Source organism: Diplotaxodon limnothrissa, linkage group LG8, assembly GCF_057381915.1.
Source record: "Diplotaxodon limnothrissa isolate DT_005_m linkage group LG8, D_limnothrissa_male_GT1.1, whole genome shotgun sequence".
NCBI lineage: Eukaryota > Metazoa > Chordata > Actinopteri > Cichliformes > Cichlidae > Diplotaxodon > Diplotaxodon limnothrissa.
In genome coordinates this window covers 18,045,258-18,070,406 of record NC_140603.1, presented here as the reverse complement: position 1 = coordinate 18,070,406, position 25,149 = coordinate 18,045,258, and the positions used below count along the sequence as shown (strand labels likewise).

Genomic DNA, 25,149 nt, shown 5'->3' with positions numbered 1-25,149 from the left:
CTGTTTTTTTTTTTTTACCAGGGGGCCAAAAGATGGAGCACAAAAAATAGATTTGAATAACAAAGGAAACTAGATTTTAAGCACACCACAAAGACGTTTCTGCAGCACTGCTATGAACGATGCCACATCTGACGGGGGGATAGATTACTGTGTCATGAGGCGTTGAGAGTATGCAGATTTTCTTACAGCAAAGGACTGGTTACGTTCTCTTCTCTCTAACAAAAGTATGTTAATCAGTGAATTCAGTAGTGTTAGTTTGTGACAGCGACGAAACTCTGCAGACTCTTGGTGTCCCATAACCATACAGCTTTAAAAGAAAATCTAACGGTTAACGCATTTGCTGTGAGATCTACCAACCTACCATGAATATAAAAAAAGAATAACTACTTACTATCCAGGACAAAATTAGAACAAAAATGTCACACATTCACAGAGTTACACTCCTCGTTACAGACACAGCTTTCAACATCCTACTCACTTTTGTCTGTCAGCGGTGGATGAGGTTGGGTGGAAGAGAGTAAATGAAGAAGATGATAAGATGTGAAGAAGATTAGATAATTAGATAAAATTAATAAAAAAAAAACATAAAATGGTCAGAGTTGTGAAAGATAAGAGCTCCAGGCAGTTTTAGAGAAACTTCATTTAGAATAATCTACAACAGAACTAAAAGACTGGATTATTACCCCCCCCCCCCCCCCCCCCCCCACACCTTTTTTTAAATAAATGAGACCAAGATCAAGATAAGAGATCTTCAGAACTTAATACATCATTGTTAATCAATCTTTGCCTAATTAATACCATTCTAAGTGCCAAAAAGAAAGCCTAACCATCCAATCTATCTAATGCTCACTGGCTACTGACTTGAGATTGACAAGGCAGCAGCCAATGATCATGCAGTGATGTCATTGTAGCATAGTCTATCTTCTATACTTCCTATGGCTGGAACCAGCACGCTTTAAAAGGCGGAACATTTTCTTGGAAGGCTTGTTAGTTTCAGCAAACAGCGTGGCGTGCAACCACTCAGCTACTGGACAGGGAATACACTTTTTCCCCCGGTGCCTGGAGGTTTCCAGGTGGTCACTGGTTTATAGGCCTGTGTGACAGAGGCTTTATGAAGGAATAATTTGGTCAGTGTCTATAAAACATGGTAGCAGATCAGAGACAAGTAGGGGAACACTGGGATGCTGTTTTTTCTTTTTGTTTTTTTAATATATCCATTTATTATATAACTTTTCTGCCCTGGTTGTGCTGCTGTTGAGTGTTAATGCAGTCTTCCTTGTTTTTATGGCATTCATTTACCTTTAATAAATACTTTACTATTATACATTAAGGTATTTACTATATACTAAGATTTGACAGCTGCTTCAGGAATGGGGGCTGCAAAAAAACACCTTAAACACATTTTAGTGCTCGTCTAAGATGTACTGAAGCATTTCATTAAAAACTTTTATTTTGATGTTTTGATTAAAAAAATGTAAATAATTTACTGCTAATTTCTTTAGTTATTGCTATGTACATAAAATCATAGGGTATTATTCTGTAATTTAATTTCTTGGCTGAAATTAAGCTCTTCTCTGCTACCTAATGGCCAAGCACCATTAAAGAAAAGAAAAAAAAAAAGTCCTGTATCGCCATGGATACAAGGGGACATTATGCAAATATACATATTTGAACAAATCTGGACTTATTCTACAGATCTGGTTATGTAGCCAGCCCAAGAGATGAAATATGCTGTATCACTTAATAATGTGACTATTAATTTAACATTTAAAAAACATGCTTCATTTAATGTGCTGCTAATAATAAGTTAAGAACACCTAATTTTTCACAGGTAATTGAAAACAGACATTAAAAACTAAGTCTGTCAAGAGAACAGCCAAAGATAATTACATTTAAAAAAGCCTTGAAAATCAGTCTACTGAGCAGTTTGATAATGGGCTTTAATTATAAATGTGCAAACTTTTGCACTTTGCCGGGTTTTATGGTTTTTAGAGATTCAGTGCCTGCAAGAAGGCAGAGATGCAGATACAGTAGTATAGATGTGGAAGTATTAGGGAAGAAATCCTAGTAAACACACATACACGCACAAATACAGGAAGATCCCACTTGAGTTAAACACGAGCTGCAGTTTATCAATAGAAATAATTATCGCCCGGGGCAGTCTTTATAAATTAAGGGACGCATTTATTTCAATCATCTCATATCCAAGTTCATTTCAGCACACGTTTTTCAGGGAATCGCTTGGGCTTTAATCATCTCACATCCACACACACACGCACACAATGACAAACACACATACAGTTGGAAATCCCTTGCTGTCATTAGCAGATAGTTTCTGCTATCTTGCATATGAATTGCTCTCATGTTAATGGGAGTGGGGAGGCATATCAAGGACAGGCAGGAAACCAGTGATGCATGTAATGCTGATAAGAATTCCTCTCAACTTCTCCTTAACGCTCCAGTAAGGAATTGTAAATGAACTATCTGTGTGCCTTCAGTGTATGTGTGCATGAGCAAGTCAGAAAACTTTTAGATAAAAGTTAATATGGTGTCTGTACGTACAGCTCTTATTAGAAACTTGTTTAACCAAGTCAAATGTATCAAACTAGTAACAACTGGGAATAAATTAAGCACAGTCTGGTATAAAACCGACAGAAATAAGGGACCTTTTAAGGCCACACGGAGTAAATGAGCAATAAAACCTTTTAGTTTTATTGCCCATCTAGTGAGTCGAGATAGAGGACAAAATTAATAAAAAGTTAAAGTAATTTCACAATAATTACCTAAAAGCCTATTTGTATTGCTTCAGTTTACTGTCAACGGTCCATGACCACATGATTAAACAAATAAATTGGTTGCAAAGCAAATGCAATCAAAAACAATCCGGCATGAAGGCGAGTGAGGAAAACGATTGTTTTTAAATTTGACTGACCTAATATACACTACTTGCATTTAGCACTTTAGACCGCAAGACACATTTTTAATCAAACATTCACAAGGTGCTTTATCCCATATATTTAAAAAAAATCAACTTCGCATTCATTAGCCATTTTGCTGCACCAGTTAACCTAAAAATGCATGTCTTTGGACTGTGGGTGGAAAAGAGCACCCAGTGGAAGCCCACGCAGGCACAGGGACCATCCAAACTCCAAACACAAAGCCCCAGATGGAGTTTCAACCAGCAAAATTCTTGCTGTGAGGTGACGGTGTTACCAAATGGACCATCCAAAAAGTGTGGTTTGACATTTCTAAAAATGTGTCATTAACCGCTTCCCTCCTGTTCTGGGTCCGGAGTGGTGCCATTTTTCAAAGGTTACCCATCATGGGACATTCAGTGAGAAGGCCGCCTACGACCATCATGACTAAAACAGGTGCGGGATCTGTTGGGCGTTATTTGTGTTGCATTAGATTTTAGAACAGGTTCAGTGTCACTGACTCATTATCTTATTTTTTTTTTAATGCTGATAATTTTGTGTTATGTGACAGTAAAGTTGTCAACATCTGATGGAAGCACAAGGACACCTCAGCTTATTTCTTTAACATTTTTTACTTTGACCTTAATGTTTTGCAGTTGTTACTAAACCGAATTTGAAGTTTTAGGTTTGTATAGTTTTTCATGTGAATAGAATCAGTTGCCCCTGAAGTGACTGCTGCTGTAAGGCCAGATTGGCTGACATTCAGTTTTTTTTTAAAGAGAGGACATTAGTATGCATTACAATATGTAAGAAAGAGCACATAGTGATTTTCAGAGTTTATCTCTGACTGTTAACACATTCAAAACTCAGACCTTTGTTTGGTGTTAGTTTGATGCGGGGTTGCAAGGTCTGCTTGATTAATCTAAGACTGTGTTATCTGCTTGGGTCAGTTTCTCTGGCCAGTGGAAAATGTGAAATAAAGCAAAGGCCATGTCCCCTGCCTCCCCACCGATTAAAAAAAGACTACTTTCACAAAAGCCCAAAGATATTTTAACTCGGCATATAAATCCTTGAAAAGTCTCTCGGCTTAGGAGTGATTTGGGAAAGTTCAACAAAGCAACTCAAGTGTGATGATAAATCAGTGAGTTCTATTCCAGTGAAAATGCTAAAAGAAATCTCACGATGCTTTATTCAAACTACAACATTTACTACATTTTTGTATGTTTTGCTTAGTACTAAAAAACACCCAGTAACCAGACTTGTAGTTAGAGCAGCAAGCTTCCCAACAATCTGATGCAGACTGCTTTTTGTGTCAGTACAGCCTTCTTAGCATTTATTAGCTGGACATAAGACTGGCTCAAGGCTTTCTCCAATTAGTCTGATTGCAAATCTTTGCTGCCAAGTTTTTAAATATGGTTGTTCAACAAGTCTGTCAGTCATGATGATATGTGCTGATTAAGGATCAAGAACCAACACAGTCAACTTTCCCAATAATGGGTGCAAGGTTCACTGCATTTTGATTTGTTATACAAGCATGTCCAGGTGGCGATCGCTTTCCTGTCAACACTGTTTGATATGTGGTATATTTATACAGAATGTGCAAGGTTTTGTGTATACTCTCCCACCATGAAGCCTTAGTAGTTTAACAGAACCAAACTGGGATAATATTTAAATTGCAACTTTTATTCTGTTGGGAATCAAGAGTGCATGTTGAACTGCAGGAGCATGGTTCACAGCAATATTGAAAATGTGTTAAAATGGTCTGACTGCACCACAAAGCTCCCAAAGCGCCCACACTGCCAAAGTCTGAAGTTTAACAGCCGTCAAAATGTGAGCTAACGACTGTGCTTTGGCTCATCGGTTTAAATGCCACTTTCACACATCACTTACATGGCGTTGTCACCCAGCTCTTCATACAGGTTGTTGGCAGTGCCTCCCCCAGGTTTGCCTGTTGGCAGTGCCATCTGGATGCGGGCTGTTTTGGCACACTCTGCTTGACGCCTGGACAGAGCAGAGAGGAAATGCAGAGTTAGTTATCTAAAGTCAGAGCAAAGCCATTTGAACCAACCTTTGAAAACAGTGATGTAGGCATAATCAAGCACGAAGGCTCTAACTTTCTACTTTCTCTAAAATGTCTCCTCTGTGTTCTATCAACACCTTGTTATTAACAAAAAAATAATTTCACTATCCAGTGTCCGCTGTAGAGGAAACATCAGTCTGTTCTGCACTTTAGTTCTGACTAAACAATCCCAACTGAGGAAATGATTTCTGTCACATTTTCCACAGAGATTCATTAGTCCATGGGGATTAAGATGTCTGAATGTGGTAACCTATGACCTTTTCATTACTACCACAGTGAGGCTGACATTTCTGGCCTCATATTTACATTTTCCATGAGGATGCACTGTCATGACACTGGTGATCCCTTAAGATTTCCCTGCAGCGATCTGTCTAAGAATATATAAGCCTTGGCTGCAATTAGGAAATATCAGCATAACAAAATGCTAAAAAAACCCCCACAAATGCAAAAGACAGTTGTGTAACACTGTATCGGAGCATGCTGCTATTGTAGTATTTTCAGATTCAGTCTTGCAGATACTGTAGCACTCTTATAATGCACTGCCAGGCTAAAAAACAATAAAAAAATCACCACCTGGATAAATAAGCAAATAGGTAAGAGCCTTCTGTTGGATAATTACCACAGTGATTAATAAGTGTTGGCTTGCAATATAATATTTAATCCTAATTAATGCAGTAAATAGCTTCTTATTGCAAACTCTGGATGGAAATAAGGTTACTGCAACAATGCCACAGTGAAAATGTCTGCAAGTGCTTTTTGTGGCAGGGTAGTTTTGTTTCTCCACCCAGTAACGACAAACCTCTATTTCTTGTTGAGGTGCAGCATGTTAAAGTCCCAAACTACTCAAGTTTTAATGCATGGCATCATAAAACACGGGGGAATGCAGACGCGAGTAGTGAGAACTCAAAGTAAGTACACTGACTGAGTAATACGAATTACACATCATAATGCAGTAAATGTTTGCTAACATCAGACGCTGCAACAATAAATTGAAATGACTGTTTAAAGTTTTATATCCTCACTTCAAATAAAAACGTAGGAGTGCTACTGTTATCCACTCTACATAATCCTGATATGCACTACTACTTGACGCACAAATGAAAACACACACACTCTAATAAAAGCATCTGCTCTGGACATTTATGCTCCATGTTCTTCAGGATTCATTTGTTTGATAGTCTGCTGTCCTCTCCGTTTCATAGCTCTTTCTGATCTCATCCATCTTATTGTACAATGAAAGTCAACAGATTAATCAAAGTGAAAGGTGTTTAAGACAGCCATGACATTAATATTTTATCTTGGGAAAATAAAAGCGGTACTCACTCTTTGAATCTGGTGGCGACAGATGCGGCAGATGAGAGAGAGAAAGATTAGTTATTATTTGAGCCATTAATCACAGTTCTTCTTGTTAGCCAAGTTTACTTACTGCAATTTACAAGCGAAGTTGGACAATTGGTCTTCATTAAAGTAATTTAGCAAAAGATACTAGTGATTATCATGCTGATGATTGCTTTTATGTTTTTTCTGTCTTCATATTCCCTCTTGTTGTCTGTTATTTGTCTCTGTTTCTCAGCAGGATAAAAGGCTCTTTCCAAAATGCACTGATTTAATTCAGATGTGTGTGTATGTGTGAAATGGTTCACGCGTGTTTGGGAGATGGATAAAATTAATAGCCTTTCACTGTGGTTAGCTAAACAAACTATTAGAATTGGCACTCTGGGGGCAGTCTGCCATGCTGAATAGTCTGGGGAACTGACTGGCCCAGGTGATGATAAACAGTGGAAAAAGAGCGACTGTCAGTTCTGTTTGACTGCCTACATGCTCTTGAAAGAAATTGATAAGTCTTCTATATGGCTTGTTATCTTTGCTACACTAGAAGTCAAATCCTCCGTTCATACTGATTAGTTTTGAGCACCTAAATGCATGCATTATAAATCTGTTGAGCCAAATTTATGCTGATGATTTAACTTCATGCACACGTTTTCCAGCCACTGACATAATTGTGCTTGAAGTGAAAATGTCAGCATCAGACATGCATTACAAAGAGCTTCAAAAGACTTTGAACCACTCCTCATTTGTTGATATTTTGCTAAAAAAAAAGGGAGATCGATGCAGTAATTTATGTATTTTAACATGTGCCTATATATGAATATCTATATATACAGTATATAAGACAAAGGCAGGGTTTGTACAACTCTAACAAGCTTAAAAATCAATATCTGGTATTCTTCAACGCAGCTTGAATTCTCTTAAGTGTTTTTAATTGAGCCATTAGTTTAAATAGAGTTACCTCTCATTTCTTTACAATTCTAATAAGCTTGTTAGTGACTATTGGATAAGACCACTTTTATTCTTCAGCACAGTCTGAACTCTCTCATCCAGCTTTCTTGTCATTTCTTTAAGTAGTCTTCAGGAATATTTCTCCAGGCTTCTTGAAGCTGTTCTGTCAAGATGACCCCACACTGCTTCAGTAATGTTGAGATCTGGGCTCTGGTATGGTATCTGGTATGCTTTTACTGCACTAATAGTGGTTTTGAGATCATGGTCATCCAAAATACAGCTCATGCCAATCAGTTTTTACAAGCTCTTCAATACCACTGTGGCGTGGGTGTGGTTTCTGGCCGGCTGCAGCAGAGGGGTGACGCAGTGAGCTCCCGGGGCGGCGCAGGGGCGGGGTGAACAGGTGTGCTGGGATGTGAACGTGATTGTGACTCTTTATATGTTCACAGTGACAGTTGGAGAGAGAGGAGAGCGGACGTGACAGCGGAGCGGGAGTGTCTGTGTCCCAGTAAACAAAATCACAGTAAAACCAAACGAGTAAATAAAGAAGTGCTGTCATCACGTCCGTGTTCTGTACATGTGTAACGGGTCCAACGTCACAACCACTTACTGAAATACAGACCATGATAGAGCCTCAGCTGTGTTTTACAGTCCCTCTTTAGACTGTAGACACTGGTAACAAAAGAAAAACTTCAAATTTGGATTTATCCCTCTATAAGACCTGTTAATATTGAGTTTCAGTCCAGTTCTTATGGATTTTTTCTCACTGTTTCCCTTCCGTGAGATAATTTCTGATGGATTTCGGGTGATGATGGACCAACTGATCTATCAGGTCCTGTGTCTGGACTTTTGGGGATTTTTATATTTCACAAAGACTTGGCTTTTTAGATATTGTTAATCTTCTTTAGGTCTTCTTTGTTCTATAATTAATTTTCTAAAAATGTACAGAAACTGAACTGCAAATGAGTTAAAAAGCCAAGGAAAAACTTCAGAAAGCCAAGAGAACTATTTCCCAAGACCACTTTAACAATAACTAGAAAGTCTGGCTGCTTGGAAGCAAAAAGTAAAGAAATGAGGGGTGGTTCAAGACAACACTCACAACACTCTACAGCTGACTTAACAGATTCCTATTGTGTAAACATTTTAATCAAATGATTCAAACTTGACTAATACACATTTTCACCAAGGAACTAAAACTGAATCCCAATCAAGTGAAACCCCCCCCCCCCCAAAAAAAACCAAAAAACCAAAACTAACAATAAAAACATGGATAAGGTGGTTCTTCATACGACTTTCCTGCCCAAACAGCTTTTTTAGCTGTAAAACAGTTTGTTCCTAATAAATAAAAAAAATACTCTGAATGTATTTAAAAAAAAACCACTCAGTTATTTTCTAAAGTGGACGGATGTTTTTGTTTATATCAAATGTTATTCAAGCATTAAATTAATGATGCATCTGGTTTGGAGCACTTTTAGCTGTGGCTCAATATGCCAGGGGCACATTGACTCAAAATGAACAACAGTGCTCAGGTTGATTATAATGAAGGAACACGGTCACTTAGTGCAGCATGCCCATATTACAGATTTTCAATGTTTTTTGAGCCACAAAGGGAAGTAATGAGCTCTATTTTAATAGCTTTGGCTACTTATTTAACTATTTGCGGGACTAGTTTGCTTTTGGTAAATTTTGGTCTGTCATTCATTTGTTGACAATAGGAAATATGCAGAGTATTATCAGCCTTATTCTTTAAACACAATCTCATCACATAAAGCATCTGTAGAATATATAAATCGTACTTACTGTTTGTAGGTGATTATGACAATCAGTATGGCGGGTACACAACAGATAATGATAATGACAGCCAGAGCCAACAGCGCCCCCTCTGTGTAGCCTACAGTCTGCACAGCTTTCTTTACACTGGTAACCACTTCAGGAGTTCGGATTTCCAAAATCCGGCCACCAGGAGGGAGAAAGGGCTGAAACTCTTTATTGATGTCCAAAAGTTTACCATCAAGAAACCTTGGATAAAAGACAAACAGTGTAACTGAGAACACGCATATCTTTTGCATATCTCATGTAAAGGCTCAAAGTACGCAAAACAGAAATAGCATAAAAACAAGAAATTCAAGGTTAACAGTCTTTCTCTTGTTTTCACTTCTCTGTTCTCTGCAACTCCCATCACACACATATAACCTGAAGCAAAACCCTTCCACACCTTTATATAAAAGACAGTTGTAGCCAATGGGACATCATCCACTGGTTTGTGAAACCTCTAGCTGAGCAATTTGGCCTTCCCAGTTATTTGAAACTACACATCATCTTTTTGATGCAGTCTACAGATTCAGACCTGGCACTCCTGGGTAAAAGGCCCTCTTCTCAACCCAAAAGGCCACTGAGACCACTCTTACTTGCTCTTTAAGCTACTCACCTGATCCTGTCTAAAAAGGCTTAAGACCCATGTCATGGGCTAGATTATCTGAAGCCTAAAATAGAGCCAAGAAAAGGTGACAGACCTGAGTTCCCCCTCAGACTTGAATTACCATCAACTAAATGATCAGTCTATATTCTTTAAACATACAGTCACATAAAAGGAAACAATACCCTTTAAAACTCAAATATTTTATGAATTAGAATATACGTAATAGAAATGTTTGGGTCCTTAACAGGTCTTAAAATCTGGTAAATAAAAACCCAGGAGAACAACAACACATGAAATATTACACAAATTCATTAATTATTTAACAAATACTAGGCCAAAACACACCCTTACTGCTTCCACAGGAATTAAAGGGCAGCAGCCAGCTGGTGTTAATAAAATGCAACTTGATTAACAGATCATCAGCCAGTGTGAGCACCTCTATAAAAGGAGAGGTTTTGGCAGTTTGCTGCTCTGAAGCATTCAGCTGAGTGTTACTGACATCAAAAAAGCAATTGTTGTTGCCCATCAATCTGAAAAAGGGTTATAAAGTGATTTCAAAACAATTTGAATGCCCATCAAATTGTCCATCATTCTACAGTAAGAAATGTTATTTATAAGTGAAAAACATTCAAGGCAGTTGCCAATCTTACCTGCAAATTCAACCCAAGGTCAGAAATTTTGAAAAACCCAAGAGCTACATCTCAGACTTTACAAGCCTCAGTTAGCAAGTTAAATGTTAAAATACAAGACAGTGCAATTAGAAAAAGACTAAAGGGATATGGCCTGTTTGTAAGGATTGTCAAAGAAAGCATCTTCTCTCTAAAACGGGATATAGTTGAACAGTTTAGGTTGAATCTGAGGAAACCACAAGACATCTGGAGGAATGGCCTTTGGACAAACAAGATCATAGTGCAGATATCTGGTCAAAATGCAGAGCGTCATATTGGGTAGAAACCGAAGCACATGCTGACTGTCAAGCACAGTGATGCAGGTATGATGATGTGGGCTTCTTTTTCAGCCACAGGATTTGGGCCTCTTGTAGTCACTGAGTCGACCATGAACTGCTCTGTATACTGTACATGCTTTTATAAGTATTCTACAGTCAAAAGTGAGGCCATCACTCTGACAGTTGAATCCCAAAAAGCTGATTCTGTTCATCTGGATGTAGCATTTTCAGTGGGAGAAATGTTTCATCATTCATCCAAGTGACAACTGCTGCCTAAGAAAAGACCCTTAGTGGTCCCAAATGTGTCAGGAGTATCAGAACCATTTAGATGTATTTTCTCTCAACACTGCGTCTCTGTGGCTTTCAAACCCCAAATTAGGGGGGTTTAGCGCCTAAGGGTACATCTGTCACCATCTTACAATGCTGTGATTGCAGACATTCCCCAGCTCTCTGTGAATGGTACTCATGGCCATTGATTGATGGTCTTTGACCAGTGGTTGCTGATCAATGGTCATGACAATTTGCATATCAAGGAACTGACCTCACAGCACATTGTTCATCAGTTGTGCTAGGTTCAGTCATTGTGCAAATGTACTGCTTATAAGGTTGGTAAACCTGCAGTCAGCTGAGACTGAAGAAGTCACTTGGATGAGTGCTGAAACATTTCTCCCACTGAAAACGCTACGTCCAGATGAACAGAATCAACTTTTTGGGGTTTAATTACCTGGATGATTGAGCATGCATCAAAACTGACAGCTAAAGTGGGTAAAGCAGACCAATGATCCCAAACACAGCAGCAAGTCTGCAACAAAGGGTTGCAATAGCCTAGTCAAGGTCGAGACCTCAGCACAACTGAAATGTAGGAGGATAAACGACTGCCTGCAAAATCTCAATGAACTGAAGCATTTCTATAAAGAAAAATCCCTGCAACAATGTGAGAGACTGAGAAAAATCACACAGAAAACAATTACTTCAAGTTATTGCTGTTAAAGATGGTTCTAGCTACTCAACCATTGGGTTGTTCTTAGTTTTTCACACACTGTCTCTGGATGTTGGCTCAGTTTTTGTTCAATAAATGATAGCATGGTGTAATATGTCATGTGTTGTGGTTCACCTGTGAATTTTAAGAGCTGCTAAGGACAAAAAAATAAATTATTATGTCCTGATATGTATAAACTTACTTTTTACCATGACTGCATAGAATATCCCTTTATTGTTATTGTACATGTACAACACAACTATAGGATGTAGCCTAACCCAGTTTTAATTGCAAAGCCACGTAGATTAGTTTCTGTTCTTTTCTACATATAAAGCTAGCTTGTTGGTAAAGTTCTTACTTGTAGAGCTCCTGCCTTGATACAGCTCTATTCGTCAGTGGGTCGATGGCATAAATCATAAGGTCTGACTTGGTGTAGTCTTCCTGCTCCATCCCATCCCCATGGCGGTGAGGCCCGATGGTTTCCACGACAACCTTTGCTCCTGGTATCTGTTCCTGGACATAGCGTTCCAAAATGCTGAGGATTGAAAAGATTGGATTTTGATATACAGCATCAAAGCATTATAACCCCTTCAGTATTCCCAGCATCCACATACACACATTAATGTAGAGAAAAATACTGTTTCTTAGATCCAAACAAGTTCTCATATATATGGACAGACAAAGCCGTCAGACTCCAAACACACCACATCACACATACATACACACACACCACCACATGCACATTTAAAAAAAATCCTGTCAGCCAGGCAGACTCCTGCTGAGCAGTATTGATTTCTGTCCCCCCAGAAACACCTGCTCACAGCAGGAACTCTAACTCATGTGTGTCTGCATGTGCATGTGCATGTGAATCAGACAGAAAAGATGACAAGTGCTTTAAAACATCATTAACAAATTATACTGTATTTGCGAGGCAAAACAAAGCATCAGTCCAGCACCAGCTGTGCAGAGTACTTGCTACGTGTCACAGAAAGGCCCACTGTTGACTGTGTATATAAAATATCATATCATGCAGTGATTTACGCATTTTGTGTTTTGCTTGACTGTCGTCACACAAAAGAAAATGCATTTAGTGTTTTACTTTCCAGCTGCCACTGATGTGGGGATAAGGTCAGGTACTTTGAATATAGCAAGTGATATTTTACAGAATGTAGAGAGAGTAGGAGGCAGAAAAAGGGGATGACGGATAGCATAGGTAACAAAATAGCTAATGTTTGCTGTTAGAGGCTTTCAAATACCCTTTAAAATTGCTCTCAACAAAAGAGAAAACAATACAAAAGCTGTTCAGTACTGTGAAAAAGTTTTTAGTTACCGCTCATTTCTTTCTATTTTGCTTCCAAGTAACCAGATTTTCTTTCAATTTTTAAAGTGGTCTTGAGCAATAGTTCTCCAGGCTTTCAGAGTTTTTCTTTGGATACTGGCTGTTGTTTTCATCCCACTTCTTCTGGCTGACCACTTTCAGAGAAATTGTTCTTTTACGTTTGTTTGTTTGTTTGTTTGTTTGTTTGTTAGGCAATAACTGACCTATGAATCATTCAAGGACAGAAAAAAAGGAAAGAAACCTGGACAAGTGGATGACAAAAGAAAAACTGGCATGCCTAAAAAATTATCTACAGCAGGTGAACTGTATGTGGCAGTCAATAAAACAGGAAAGACTCAGCAAACATGACACAGGACAGGTGTGCTGTCCTGTGTCAGCCTCATCAGAAATGGTTTCAGTGGAGAAATTACACAAATTACAAAAGAAGTGGAGTCAAAAGCAGTGGACACAGGTCTGATGAACTTTTAACTGAAATTGCAATCAGTATTTATGGAGGTCAGGAGAGAGGTGAGTGTCTCAATGTATCTACAACGTGGTAGAACTGATGAGATTATGAATGTAGAAATGTACTGGGGATTATGATCCACCATGCAGTGCTATCTGAAAAGTATCTGAGTGGGATTGGTTTTGTTTTTCAGCATGCCACTGATGCCAAGCAGACTGCCGGTGTAGCAAAAGCATACCTGGATAGAAAAACACACAGTGGAACATTATCAGTCATGGATTGGCCTCCCATGAGCCTGAACCTCATGCAGTGTAGGATCATCTTGGCAGAGAACACAACAAAAACCAGCCAACATCCAAAGAAGAGCTCTGAATGTTGTTCAAGAAGCCTGGAGAACTATTCCTGAAGACTATGCAAAGATTTTACAAAAACTAAAAAAAAATTCAGAGAGAGTTGAGGCTGTTTTGAAGAATAAAAGTGGTAATATTCACTTTCGAGCTTGTTAGTATTGCAAAGAAATGAAAGGGAGCTCAAGACTTTTGCACAGCACTGTATTAAAACTAGTAGCTCTTAACGTCAATTAAAAACGAACAATTGCCATTGTGCACTCTGTAACTGTGGTGGTTTGCATGTGACTGTTATAGAGATTGTGTTCTAATTTAATGAAACACTTGAGATCTTATTCTTACAAGGACATTTTCGGAAATCATTATAAGAGCACATCTAAAATTTAAAGACAAGAGTGTTTTTGCTCTTTAACTACTGCTGTTGAAAACCCCATGCGACAATTAGAGTTTAAGTCCCTCCTGTGGGGAGACACCATCGCTAAATCAATACAAGGACTTCAAACTGTGCAAACTCGAAATAAATCAATTTGTGACTAAAACTTAATTTCAATGCTGAAAAGTACACTTAGTCTGAAAACTTTTACAAGAGTTCTCTTCTTGTTGCTTGCACAGAGCTTGATTTGTCTTTCACTTTTGTTACCTTGCTACTTGATGACACTGCAGGTAAGTATTTTAAGGTAACCAGCAGTCTAGTTTTGATCTGTCTTATCAAATCTAGTAAAACACATTATCCAAGCACCAAGTGAAAAAGGTGTCAAAAAGTATATCCCTTTTCTTTCCAAGCTCCTTTATTGTCTAAGGAGCTTGGAAAGAAAAGCATCTGGACTTCAGTTTCCTTGAAGACGCTTCACCTCTCATCCGAGACGCTTCTTCAGTTCTACGAGCAACTGGTGGAGAGTCCCAGGTTGTAAGCCCTTTGGGAGTGTCCCCAAGAGAGTCATGGAAGCCCTATTGATCCTCTACCTAATTGCACGAGCCCAGATGCTTTCTCTTAGAACTGAAGAAGCTTCTCGATGAGAGGTGAAGAGTCTTCAAGGAAAGTCCAGATGCTTTTCTTTCCCAGGTCCTTAGACTACGATGACCTGGATGACCGAGAACCTTCAGAGAACTATTAGCCCTTACTGTTTTGACGCTCAAGATACCATTACCAAGCTATATTGCTAAAGGGCTAAAGGTATGTTAACATACCAAGCTAGTATTTCTCTCTTTAGCAAATAAAAAACAACCTTTTGCACACTTGATGTTCCTGTATATACTGCCTGTCTGAAGTCCATTCCCATCCCTCTCAATCCCTCTGGGATTCATACGTAGACTTTGACGAAGCCATCCCATTATTATACTTGGACACAAGCTATAAGGCTTCCACCACTACTATACTTTACATATGAAGTTCCTTTTGTAAAAAGCTTTCTTTGGTATGTGCTAGAACAATTTACTGCTTCTTTGGCCAAACACTGCTATGTTTAATGTTTTTTTCGTCCAGAGAAGATTCTTCTAAAGGACTAAAAGTTCTTTGCAAAACTGTACTTTTGCTTTAATAAGGTTTTTGGACAGCAAAGACTTTTTCTGGCACACCTGACACACAGGTCAAATTGATCTCTTTCTGGTGTGCAGCCATGCCCTTTGACAGCTGGAATAGTTACCAGGAGGCTCCTGCTGGCAGTCGGTTAAAATAAGGGATGATTTCTCTTAGAGTGAAATTATTTATTTCAAATAGAGCTCTTTCAATCTTGGTGTGTTGATGCCACACATTTCAGCAGGAAAGAAAACACCTGACCTTCATATATTTAAGTGCAGGACCGTTTATTAAAATCCACTGCTTCAGAGAGGATTAGAAGTTTGCCTCTGCAAACACCAAAACTCTTCCTACAGATTTTTTTCTTTCTTAGATAAACTACATTCATCAAGTTGGATGTACAAATGGTTAAACCCAAGCTTTTTGCTCTATTGTCAAAAGCATCAAACGTTACCTCAGAAGCTTCTCTTTGTTTTTCTCCACGTACGTAGGAGGGACATTTGATACAACGACCTGCATGTCCAGCTGGTTCACGACTGACACCTACACAACAGGAGAGGAAAACTGAGATAAAAACCTGCTGAAGCACTTAAAATAAACCAAAAATAACATCCTGTGCTCTGATTTCGGTGCATCTTAACAGACAGAACTTCCACATGTTTGTAAATGCAGTCAAATGAATAACATTTCCCTTCTACAGCACACAAAATGTGCTTCAGGTTTGCCACAAATTGAATTTGTTTTTACACTTACCTGCTAAAGGATGTATGTGGCAGTGTAAGGGAGCAGTGGAGCACATGTAATTTAGCAGTTTGATTACATATTTTTTTATAGCTTGTTGGTGGTTGGACTACATTCATATTTGCATAGTGTACTTTGCCATTATTTTGTCTAGGGTACTACAGAACCTGCAAGCAATTAACTTGACTATATTGGATGTAAATTAGTCACATGTATTAATTATTCACAAATCAAGCCTTCTTTAGAAGTGACGTGGTTAACTGAGCAACCTTAGACTATAATTTTTTAGGTTAAAGGCAGGTGTCAGACTAGTAGACACAAGATGCAGAGATTAAAGTGGGATGTGTTATTTTTTTTGCCTTATGTGGGACCTTTGTGCGAACAAGTAGGAACTCAGATGAGCAACATTTTTTTACTAATATGTGATGTTTTTGTACTACATTTCATAAGGGTTTCTTATGAAATGGGCACTCTAACTCTTGTCATATTTTTTAGAAAAATGAGTTCAAACTACTCTCTCATTAGCTTTAGTTAACCAAAGACGATTTCTCCCTGCAGGCATCGTTTTGCTGTGTTTACTTGTTCCAGTAAGAAGTCATTAGCAGCTTGGAAAACTATCCTTTCAGTGCAGCTTCCTTCACACTATCCTATGAGCAATAAAAATCTCATTGCACTAATCATGTCACCCAGTTCATTTTAGGTTGGACGCCTTAAAAAAAGTAATCGTAAACCTGCCATTAAAATGTAATCATTGTGAAAAAAACATAAATTATACATACCACTATGTCTGCTTTGCTGCTGTGTCCTTGACCATAGTTGTCTGTAGCAACCACCTCAAACTTAAAATACGACCTCCTCATATTGCGGTACATGATAGCAGTCTTCACAACGCCGCTGTACGGTTCAATGATAAAGCCATCTTTGGTGTCTTTAGTGTCTTTACTAGCTGGAGGGGGGACGATCAGACGGTATATTATAGAACTGTAGTTACCAGTGTCTTTGTCCAGGGCCTGGAAAATAAGAAAAATAAGGACCATTAGATGGTATTACTGTGATCATAATTACACCGCCAAGCATTACCATAATCACTGTCATTATGAAATGTCATCATCATCATGCACACAAACACTATGATCAAGCCACTGTTGTCTTTTTGGGGTTTTTTGTAAAACAAATTCCATACGCTGTAATTATTATAATGCTGTTGGTCTGCTCTTTGCCTCCTTACCATCATCATTTCAGTCCAGGAGTTTGACACTATACAAGACACTGTCATGTACACTGAGTAGCGCAGGACTGATAGTGTGTCTCAGCTTTTACTCATCATGAGGTCACATATTATTTTTGCTTTTCTGGATTTTAAAACCTGTTCAAAGGCTTTCAGTTCTTTCATTTTTTTTAATGTGATATAATTCTGAATCAGAGGAAGGGTAAAAAGAATCCTTTGAAATCTGAGCAGATCATTTAATCTATGATTCTGGCTAACTATCATGTCTCTCCCTTGTTCAATATACATGCAAATCTCACATTAAAATCCAGACACACTCTCAGACAGACATTGATTTTATGCAGGGTTATTATAAGAAGGGCTAGAAATGTAGATATAGACACCCGCCACATCAAAGGTAAGATATGGTAGATAAAAACAAAGTAAAATGTTTTTTTTCATAGCTAGGGAATGAAGAAGCAACAAAAAAGAAACAAAGGTAATAAGGAGAAAGATGAGATCGGGAAGGGGGGCGTACTGAAGGAAGAACAAATGTATACATCTTTTTCATTTTCTGGGTTCTTCCTTGCAGAGATGAGGGTAACTTTTCAGCAATACATTAAAATGTGCACTAGTGAGAAGAGCTGCTTTAAACTGTACAGGGTGCAGGTCTCTCTGCTGCACCTATGAAGAGATATGTCCAAATCCAAGCAGGTCTGTGTCGTTCTAAAGTCGCAGTTTATTTGCCTTTGCACCTGTACACTTACCCAACTTCCTGTAAACATGAAATATGTGGGCACAAATGAATAATTGAGCAATAGCTGCAAACATTTTAATATACTCATGCCCTGCACACCTAAGAATTATTCAGAAGCATTTTGCACAGATGACGCCAGCACTTGGTGAGCAAGGTAGTACTCAACCCAGAAGCAACGATGCATCATCTAGCGAGGCATCCTGATCAAACAGATGCTGTTCCCATTAAAAAAAAAAAAGAAAAAAAAAAAGATTGGATTGTAGCTCTGCTGTTTACCTTGTAATTGCCTTGATGGAGGAAAAAAAAAGTCCCAGCACTGGAAACTCTGATGGATTATTAAAGCTGGACTTTCTGTCTAGTATATTTTCATTTTATCAGTACCCATAACAACACAACCTCACCAAGCAGGGCTTTGCTTTAAGGCAATTTCTGGTCAACACACTAGTTAAAAGAGAGAAAGAAGCTTAAATGTCAAAGATTTACACAGCTGGAAAAGTAGAAATAGCTACATTCAGCTGGGTTTACCACATCACATAGTTCTGCATGTATGATTTAGCAGTTTTACACAACCCCAAAGGGGATTTATGTCTCCAGCTGGAAGTGAACCAGTGATTTTATTTTGCCAAGCAAATATGTAAACCACCACACTACGGAGGCAGAAGTGCATCTGGAAAAACATTTTTAACGGGCAAAAAGTGAAATTAATGAATTTAGAAAAAAATAATGGAGATGACTGAGCTTGATTGCTGATGTAGTCTAATCAATATTTGAATTATGGCATCCTCTGAGGGACAAAATAACACATCAACTCCTCCATGTGCAAATTGTAAACCCTAAAGGCAGAAACGTCCTGCATGTAGCAACACACAGACAAAAAAACCCATTTTGTCTGAAGAAGACGATTTGCATGCTTCAGACAGATGAGATAGGATTATTCATAATTAAGATTGGAAAAGCACATTTCTCAAAGTTACTCTGAAGCTTTTGTCTCACTCCCTTTTTCATTTTGATGCTACCATGTGTACAGCTAGCATCCCTGTCCATCTTTCTAGTCACTCCCTGCTGTTATCTATTCATCCATCATAGATCATGTATGTCTTCCCTGCTTTTTTTCAGTCCAGTCAGTTTGTCTCTCAGCAGGGTGTCAGCTCTTCTTATCTAACCATCAATCCTTTCTCCTCCTTTAACCTTTAGATATATTGCCTCACTCTGTGGCAATTGAGCCTGCAACCAGTTTTTCTCTCTCAGTTTATTTAAATTGTTTAAAAAGCTGGTTCCTGTAATCCAGCTTCAACCAAACATAGTTCTAACCCATACAAAACCCATATGTAAGCCCCAAACCTCAGGTGTTTGAAGCAGAGGAATAGCAAATTGAGACACTCGGTTCATTAGTGAGAAAAGCACATCGTCTGAACTTGTGAAACATGCTCTCCTGATGCTCTCATCGTTCCTGTCACTCTCGCTGGAATGATCTAATGAAGGAGGAATATCTAAGAATGATCTTAAAAACAGTAATGAAATATTAAAGCGCATACTTTTCTGCCAGGGACCCTGACTGGGTCTCTTGTGGCATCCAGGCTCATTAAAACATATTGCAATTTCTAAGATAGAGGCTGAAAGAGATAGGCTCCGTGACCCATTTAGGGTCCTGAAAGGCATTTTAATAATACGCTCAAGTTGTTTACAGTTACATGAATCTTTGTAGCAGTCAGGTATACCAAAGGGAAACAGAGAGATTTCTCAATCAACAGAGAAAGAAAAAACATACCTATCAATCATGATTTTTGTAATACTTGAATAATTTTAAAACAAGAAAAAAAATCTATTTCCAAACAAGCACTGTGTAAGCAGTACCTTACAATATAGTAAAATCCATACTACAAGCCTACAAAGTACATAAATCGGGGTCTTGTTTTAAGCCTCTACTGTAATTAGCAATTTGAACTGTGTGTTTTATGCTATTTGTGTTAATAGGCATATCTTTGTGTAGTTGTACCTGTACTTGCAAGACTGAGGTGAAGGTTTTGGAGTCTTCTGCAACTCCTCCAATGTAGAGAGGTCTAGTGAATTCTGGCGCATGGTCATTTTCATCCTGGACATCAATCACCACTTTAGCTGTGTTAGCTAGAAAACAGAAACACAAAATACACATTGTGATACACTTTTCCATAAAGGAGTGCTTTTGTGAAACACATACAAGGACAAGCACAAGCTTGACTGGCTGCAGTGCTGTAGCACCAGTAATTTCATCCTTCAGGTTCACGTCAGCAGATTGTTAATCGAGCTAGCTAGAGTTAGCCGATAGCTAAAATAATAGCAATGGCCTAAAATACTATGGTCAAGGTTCAAAATGGAGCTTCACAAACCAAAAGGAGACATCCCAGTGAGTACATCATATTTTATATAGAGTCTATGCCTGTGTCGCATAACAGATATGTTTCAGGTTGTGGAACATTAATCAGATTTACTCTGATCCATGTTATGAGTTCAAGACATCCCTTTTAGATTTGATCACTTTCTTTTTGGCCCTGTAAAACTTGAATCATAAAATAACTGCCAGAAAATTGTAATTTTTTAAGTATTTATTGAAACTTCAGACTATTTCAATTTGCATATATCTGTTTTAATTTGTATCATTTTTGCTACATTTGGCATTTTTTGTCCAATTTATTGCTTACAAATGTATTGTTTCAGTGTTATTAGGTGTTTCAAATTGATTTGAAAGTTTGATTTTTGTGGTTTACGTTCATATTATCATATCCGCTCATTGGCCATAGCTTCTAAAAGAATGCCACTTGATTTAGATTTATGTTAAAAGCACATTGCGTACTCCTAGGAAGTGCATATGTACAGTATAGGCAAGTTGGTGTATCCAAAACTTGTCTGACAATGAATAAGAGTTTAAAATTTACAGCTAGAGTTACAACTTATTGCCACCATTAGCAAAGGTGAAAAAAAACCTCTCCCAACCAACCAACCCCCCCAAAAAACACCAAAAACAAAAGAAAAGCTCCGAGTTAAAGTAACTAATCACAAGCATTTCCCTTCATCAACAGCTATGATTAATTCGGCTACAATTAAAAGCTTCGAATGAAAAATCTGATTAAAAGAATCTCCTCATCTCTTTCATCAGTACTCTGATGGTGGGCTCTCATCAGATTTCATTAAAAAACTTTGGTATTGCAAACCATCCCAAACATCTATGCTTCCATTTTGATTCAAATGTCCCTAAAAAGTCATTGGCGTGCTGTGGTATGTGCTGTGGTACCGAGACTGTTCAATGAATGTTCTATGTATTGCATTGAGAAGCTGGAAAACAAACTGCATTTTCAGGGCATTCAAAGGATTTCAAAACATGGGTTAGTTAAGTGAACAATGACTAAAGGACTTCAAGTTCATCATCTGAAAGTATGTAGTGAGATATTTAAGACACTTCTCAATGTGGAGTATGCAAGTAATGGAGCAATAACATTGACCTGAAGGATCTGATCTGATTTTTGAGACATGTGTCAAGAAATCTCAACCCTTAATGATAACTGACCGCATCAGAGACGTCTTGGCCTTTCCAAGGCAACTGTCTTCACAAGCAATGTCTTTGCCAAGATTACAAACCAGATTTTGCATCAATAATTCATGTTTTAGTACTGAAAACACACACACAGAAAAAGCTGCTTTAAATGTCTTACATATCCTTTAAATATTCAGTATAAGCTACTGTGTTTTCTATTTGTTAATTGTACCTCAGAATGACTCACATTCAGTCTTTATCTGGCCATGAACAAGAAATTCAGAATCACACCCACGGAAAACTGCATCATAATAAATCAACCCGAGGGTTAAAAGGTGAATCATGTCAGAAAGACAGCACAAACCCAGGATTGTGAACTTTTGTTTACTTCAATACAGACAAAAGAAGAAGAAAAATTCCCTTAATAAACTTGCACTGCTGACAGTATAAAGCAAACAATATTCAGCTTATCTTTAACAGGCATCCTTAAAACACAAGCGCAAAACATATAGTTTCAAGCCATATCTTCACTTGAATTAAGAAGCAGGATTAACATATTGTTGAAATCTCCTATTGATTTGTTTCCTGATTAAAATGCGCACCAAGAAGAACTGAAGGAGTTCTGCTAATGACTACAATGACTTGTAGCTTTAATCCCAGCAGAATTCTTCAATTCAAATCGTTTAAATGAAACAAGAACAGCATGTGGTAAACACTATAATTAAGGAAGAGAGACCTTGGTAGCTGAACATCAATTAAGAAGAATGCAGATATGTTTTCAAAGCAAAAACACCAGCAGGCAGATGGAAATTGCAGAAACAAGAGGCAGAAACAATTAAAGAGGGGAAGGAAAGCCACAATTTCAGTTTTAGTCAACACTTGATCTCACATGCAATTGTGGCAACAAAAAAAGTAAAAAGAAAGACTTGAAAACTTAGATTACAGCTGGTTTACCACTGAACTGACCTGCACAGATCACTGAGTACCAATGCTTGGGACAGACTGGAAAAGGTTACAGCTTTACAGATATGATCTTCAATCTTCCAACCCGCTTGCCAGCTTATTTTCCCACTTTGATCATAGCAAACACTCTTTGACATTTGAGAAATAAATTCTAGGCAGTTATATAATTGCACATGTGCCGAGACCTCGAGTGAGAGGCAATGAGACACACATCTAGCTTTTTTTAAAAAAAATCAACATCAACAGTGAGGGCAACAAACTGGCAAAACCTGCAGCTTTGATAGAAATCTAAGCGAGAAGAAAAAGTTGCTTTAAAGGCAACACTAACTGACAAGGTAGAGTATAATAAAAAGTAGAGCTTTGTAGAGCGTGTGCAAGGTGAAAGTTTTAACACATGCACTGCAGCTCTGAACGTGTTGTGACATTTCCCTCATGAAGATGCATATGATAATGCAAATGTTGAACCGGTCAGAAAATAATGTTTAACCTGTCAGAGCTCAGGACAAAGTATGTGTGATGTCAGATGTCAGTTTGAGAATACTAAATCTTCCCTCCTAGACATTCCACGGTAATCTGTGAGTGATGTTATTGTAAGGTGGAAGCATTTAGGAACCACAACAACTCATTCATGACGTTTGCTGAGCTATGCAGAAGTTACCAGTGCTCTGCTCACTGTGAACAAGCAGATGTCCAAAACTCCTCTAGCGTTAACATCAGCAGAAAACTGTGCACCAGGAGCTTCATTGGATGGCATTTCATAGCTGACCAGCTCATGTAGGTGGCCCGGTGCTTTTTTCCATATAGTGCACCAGTATATTAAAAAAGGTCATGAGGTGTCCTGTCATCAGGCACTTACTTTTTGAGGGAGCTCGCAGGTTTGAAGACACCACTCTCATGGAGTCCGCCTCTACCTTCAAAACATAGCTGGCATTGGTCTCATAGTCCAGGGGCTTGGCAGTGTAAATGACTCCTGTTGTTTCATTTAAAGCAAACACACCTGGGTAGAACAAGACAGAACAATTAAGAAAGATAGAAGGGTGGCATATAGTTCCATAATGTTCAGTTAGTGAGTGGGATGCCGACAGCTAGTGAGTAGCGTTTTATAGGATGAAGTGGAAGTCATATAATGTCTCCTGAGCATACAGTGATAGATTTTGAGCTCCACAACCGAACACAGGAAAACTCTGTATAACCAGCTCTAAGTTTACTCACCACCCTCGTTGCCTTCGATGATGGAGTACACGATAGTTTGATTGACAGCAGATGCTAAGATGACTCCCACTGGGGTTCCAACAGCAGCCTCCTCGCTGACTGGCAGAAACCTGGCAATGGATCAGTCAATCAATACAAACTGATGAGAAAATGAAATATGTATGTGTACACTGTGGGCCAACCTTTTCTCAAAGGGTAATCACATTTTGGCAAGTTCAGTAGACATGAGAGTTGAATCTGTAAACTTCCAAGATATTCTTTTTTTCCTTCCTTCATGCTTACAGTTATATGATCCTTCAAACCCCAGAGACAAAGTCTATAAGTAGTGTTTACATTTTTAAAAAACTGGATTGTATAACAAATGCGTAAGAAGTTGCTCTTCGAAACTGCACTTAGAGATAAAGCAAGACGTGGCTGCTGAACAACAGCTTTTTTTAAAAATGCATTTAATAAACAAACTCACTTAATCTTTGACAACACTCCTGTTTATATTCCTCAGTACAGTAATGTCAGACACCATAGATCAGTGCATTGCTGTTCTCCAGCCATATGTCAGTTATTGTTAGGATGCCTGGGTCGTCGACCCAGGGTTTTTGAGTTTATTATATTATTTATAATTTCTAGTCTTTGGGTTTTTGTTAGAGTTATGTCTTATGGTTTGTCTCTGTGTAATCCTTAGTTGCTGTCTTCCCTGTCCGCTATATCCCCGTGTCCAGTCAGTGTCTGTGTCTGCCCTGGTCCCACGTCTCTGTTCCCTCTGTTGTAGTGCCTGCATGTGAGTCTGTGTCTTTGTTCAGTCTGTGTTATGTGTTTCCTGTTTTACTTTGAAGGTCTCTGTCTTATCTCAGTGTGTTCAGTTTACGCTTCCTTGTCTCGTCAGTTCTGATTTGCCCAGCTGTGTTTCCCTCCTGTTGTCCATTCACTGATTGCTCCCTCTATGTATTTAAGCCCTGTGTTTCAGTTTGTCATTGTCGTGATCTACCCTTATCTTGCTGTGTGTTCTGTGTAAGGTTATTTTGTAGTCTTAGTTTTGTTACCCTTTTTGAGTTCAGCATTAAAGCTGTTTTGAGTTCAAGTTTTGTCTTCGGAGTCTGCATTTTGGGTCCTTTTCCTGCCTGCACACAGCCGTCACATAACAGTTATAGGATGCCAATGACAGTGTGACAAAACACAGCAGTCAAAACAGCCTCTGCTCTCACTGATAACATGAGTTGCACACAAAGAATAAAGTCAGTAAGGACGTTCTTTAAGCATCTATGTGTTTTTTGTAAAGTCCGATGTTCAACTGAGAACAAATAATAAAATATGCAAACTAACTGAATGGCATTTGTTCAGGCATCCTACAAAATACAGCTGAATCAGCAACCAGCAGAACAGCTTATGGATCAGCTGTTACCCTTTTATAAATCCTAATAGCAAATCAACAGGCTGCTCCATGTAAGTCGCTTTAGCCTTGCAGATGCAAAGCTGCTTTGCAACCCACCTCGCCTCCTTT

General features: G+C 38.4%; 1 protein-coding gene across 3 annotated transcripts in view; it reads right to left on the bottom strand.

The window, feature by feature from the left end:
• Positions 1-25,149, bottom strand: part of LOC146626696 (protocadherin-15-like) — a 200,125-nt gene that overhangs the window by 31,654 nt on the left and 143,322 nt on the right. Inside the window, exons 26-35 of one of the 3 annotated variants that reach the window (XM_085360747.1) lie at positions 23,655-23,764; positions 23,299-23,439; positions 19,968-20,095; positions 16,787-17,017; positions 15,721-15,809; positions 11,978-12,154; positions 9,076-9,294; positions 6,319-6,327; positions 4,806-4,916; positions 479-484 (exon numbers count right to left, since the gene is read on the bottom strand). In XM_085360747.1, the coding sequence (XP_085216873.1) occupies positions 479-484; positions 4,806-4,916; positions 6,319-6,327; positions 9,076-9,294; positions 11,978-12,154; positions 15,721-15,809; positions 16,787-17,017; positions 19,968-20,095; positions 23,299-23,439; positions 23,655-23,764 (1,221 nt within the window). The remainder of the gene's footprint in view (positions 1-478; positions 485-4,805; positions 4,917-6,318; positions 6,328-9,075; positions 9,295-11,977; positions 12,155-15,720; positions 15,810-16,786; positions 17,018-19,967; positions 20,096-23,298; positions 23,440-23,654; positions 23,765-25,149) is intronic. The other 2 variants (XM_085360748.1, XM_085360746.1) reach the window with 2 other exon arrangements.